Consider the following 4,088-nt stretch of genomic DNA (forward strand, 5'->3'; position numbering starts at 1 on the left):
ACTTGATCCCATACCTGTAACTGATTCAGCAAATACATATTGCACTATTATGGATCAGCTTTACGTCTTTGGTCCTCACATTAAATTCTTTTTTTTTTCCTTCTACACTGCAGCAATAGTTATTAATTTCTATGCATAATTTTGATAAGGATAATTAAATAATACTGATGATGTATCAATGTAATAATTAGCAATAATAATAAAAATAAATAATAACCAATAAAATACAAATTTGATATATCAATTAACAAAGCATTACAATCTAAATGAAAATATCTTGAAAATAAATGATATCAATATTTATATGGTATAAAATAATAAAATGATATAAATAAAATAATATATACCTAGTTAGTACATAGATAATAACATAATATAATAAAAATAAATGATAAAAAAAATTATATAACTTATTGTAATTGTAATAATTACAAAAATAATGATAATAATGACAGTAATGATGATGACAATATTTTTAATTATAAAAGTGATAATAACATCAATATATATACCAATAACAATAAAGATCCTATCAAATATTTCAGGCTGGGGGTCTATTTTAGTACTTCATAATAAAAATTTGAGTTTCAAAGCTGACCAAATATTTGTTTACATTTTAAGCTTTTTTTTTCAAATATACAGAATAAAAAAAAAATAAATCAAAAATTCCCAAAAATATGTAATGTGAGAAAAACTGATCTATTTTGAGTGAATTAAAGGCATACAAATTTCAAAAACATGAAAATGTATGTTGGTTTTGGTACAGAGTTTGAAAGTAAAACTTATCCAATATCATAGTCATCATTATCTATTATGATAAAAGATTAACATATTCATGAGTTCATTAGCATAATCCAGTGACAGTGATTTCAATTATTTGATTGATTATGGTGGATGACTACTATTGGCAAGATTTGCATTTGATGATGATCAAAACCATAGACATTCATTATTTAAACTTTTGAGTGACACAAGGACAGGGGCTGGATCTGTGACAAGTACTGGGGTTAAATGCATGTGGAAAGGGTAAAGGTTATGAGGATATGTTGAAGATGTTCACAAAAATAACAAGTTGGGGATAAACTAACAGCAAATGGTACATGTTTGAGAATAGAGCAAAAAGTTGAGTGCGGTGAGAAGAGCAAATTTTGAATGCGAGTGAGAAGGGCAAAGGTCGAATGCGAGCGAGAAGGGCAAAGGTGGAATGCAAGTGAGAAGGGCAAATGTTAGGTTTGTAAGTTGGGCAGAGTTTGAGTATGTAATAAGGTTGGAGGTCAAAAGTGTATGAGAATGGCTGAGGATGGCTGTGCTTGAGGACAGGGGATGAAGATGGCAAGTATCGCAGGTGTTAGATGTACGCAATATGGACAGACTAGATGATAAATATGTAAAGGTTGGATGTGTGAGAATGGCACAAGGTGGATGCAGTTAGGATGTGTTAGGACAGAGACTGCGTGTAAGCATGGAGGAATTAGAACTAATTCCACCATGGTGTAAGTGTGTGGGGGTGTGTATACGTGTGTGTGGCAAGTTTGGCAGAGGTAGAATGTGTAAGAGAAGCACAAATTTTAAAAAAACATGTGACAAAGGCAGAAGTTAGTTGTGTATGGCAAGCTGCTCAGAATTATTGACTGACAAGGTCAGAGGTTGAATTGTCTGACAAGGTCAGAGGTTGGACTGTCTGACAAGATTGGATGTGTCTAAAAAGAGGAAATGAACCTGGGAAATAGATCGACCTAATTAACTCAATAACTAAAAATTATGACTTTTTTTCAAAAAATAAGTTATCTATATTAAAACCATTTTCTACAAATATTGCAATTTTTTCAATAAGAATTATCAATTATTCTAAGAGCAGTTTCCTTGTTCAGATTACTGAAAATATAATATATACTATAATAATATTTAAAATCTAAAACGTATAGGAATCTGAAGCTACAGAACATAGGGGAAATTACATGCTTAAGAATTTGGCAACAAGAATAAATCTGGAATTGGGACACAGACTACAAACGTGAGTACACAAAGGAACATACACAGTACAATGTTTCAAAATACGAAGGTTTAAAATTCTACTATAATATACAAATAGGCGAGAAAAAAAATTGATGTTCAACATTTAGCATTGAGAACTTGCAAAAGGCCTGGTCCTCCATTCTGTACAGATTTAACATGGCGGATTCTGACGCTACTGCTACGACGACAGGTTGTTCTCGTCACCGAACGCATTGCCATTCTGCACGTACGATGACCCAAGACCATATAAGTGACCTAAGTACTTGTCGTCATCAATGTTGTCTTCAAAGTAATTCTGAAAAACAAAAATAAAGAGATAAATAATCAATCAGTTCTATAAACTAACCAATCAACCAACAATCAATCTTTCAATCAACTGAATAACCAACCAACCAACAAATCATTTATCATATTGACCAATCAGCTGATCAATCTATTAAATGGACTAATCAAATAGCCATTCACACTATTATTAATTAATTAAACAATCAATCAAACACCAATCAATCAATAAACCAATTAATCAATCAGTCAATGGATCAATCAATCAATGAATCAATTATCTGACACCCTACAGATGCCACATTCCTTAACTATTAATTTAAATATAATATACGAGGCTTGACATTCCATAACCAATATATTGTCACTAATTATTAAACTGAGTACAGTAATTGGCAAAAGTACAGAAAGAGAAACCACAATACTTTTACTCATAACATTCGCAATAGTAAGTCGATTCCAGTAAATGATCCATCATTTTAAAGCTTACAAATGGAGAATAAGAATACATTAAAAAGTCAATTTTCATTTATTTATTTTTTTTTTGGTCACTGATGCATATAAATACCATTAGTGTGCAAGAATGTGGCAGTGAAGCTTTTAGGCCGCCCTCTAAACATGATGTCATAGGTTGAAGTCGTTGAGCCAAATCACATTTAATAGTTACGTCGACTAAGGACCGCGTCTGTCTCTTATACACATCTTTATTCTAAGAGCAGTTTCCTTGTTCAGATTACTGAAAATATAATATATACTATAATAATATTTAAAATCTAAAACGTATAGGAATCTGAAGCTACAGAACATAGGGGAAATTACATGCTTAAGAATTTGGCAACAAGAATAAATCTGGAATTGGGACACAGACTACAAACGTGAGTACACAAAGGAACATACACAGTACAATGTTTCAAAATACGAAGGTTTAAAATTCTACTATAATATACAAATAGGCGAGAAAAAAAATTGATGTTCAACATTTAGCATTGAGAACTTGCAAAAGGCCTGGTCCTCCATTCTGTACAGATTTAACATGGCGGATTCTGACGCTACTGCTACGACGACAGGTTGTTCTCGTCACCGAACGCATTGCCATTCTGCACGTACGATGACCCAAGACCATATAAGTGACCTAAGTACTTGTCGTCATCAATGTTGTCTTCAAAGTAATTCTGAAAAACAAAATAAAGAGATAAATAATCAATCAGTTCTATAAACTAACCAATCAACCAACAATCAATCTTTCAATCAACTGAATAACCAACCAACCAACAAAACATTTATCATATTGACCAATCAGCTGATCAATCTATTAAATGGACTAATCAAATAGCCATTCACACTATTATTAATTAATTAAACAATCAATCAAACACCAATCAATCAATAAACCAATTAATCAATCAGTCAATGGATCAATCAATCAATGAATCAATTATCTGACACCCTACAGATGCCACATTCCTTAACTATTAATTTAAATATAATATACGAGGCTTGACATTCCATAACCAATATATTGTCACTAATTATTAAACTGAGTACAGTAATTGGCAAAAGTACAGAAAGAGAAACCACAATACTTTTACTCATAACATTCGCAATAGTAAGTCGATTCCAGTAAATGATCCATCATTTTAAAGCTTACAAATGGAGAATAAGAATACATTAAAAAGTCAATTTTCATTTATTTATTTTTTTTTTGGTCACTGATGCATATAAATACCATTAGTGTGCAAGAATGTGGCAGTGAAGCTTTTAGGCCGCCCTCTAAACATGATGTCATAGGT

General features: G+C 31.6%; 1 protein-coding gene across 1 annotated transcript in view; it reads right to left on the bottom strand.

Moving 5' to 3' along the window:
• Window positions 1-1,896: 1,896 nt before the first annotated feature.
• Window positions 1,897-4,088, bottom strand: part of LOC117102749 (CCR4-NOT transcription complex subunit 7-like) — a gene marked incomplete at its 5' end in the record, with an annotated part of 3,182 nt that continues 990 nt past the window's right edge. The window contains 2 exons of the mRNA XM_033243157.1: window positions 1,897-2,311; window positions 3,402-3,470. Coding sequence (XP_033099048.1) covers window positions 2,195-2,311; window positions 3,402-3,470 — 186 coding nt within the window. The remainder of the gene's footprint in view (window positions 2,312-3,401; window positions 3,471-4,088) is intronic.

Source organism: Anneissia japonica, unplaced genomic scaffold (genome assembly GCF_011630105.1).
Source record: "Anneissia japonica isolate Jap-2015-1 unplaced genomic scaffold, ASM1163010v1 scaffold284218_len6714_cov214, whole genome shotgun sequence".
In the NCBI taxonomy this organism is placed as follows: domain Eukaryota; kingdom Metazoa; phylum Echinodermata; class Crinoidea; order Comatulida; family Comatulidae; genus Anneissia; species Anneissia japonica.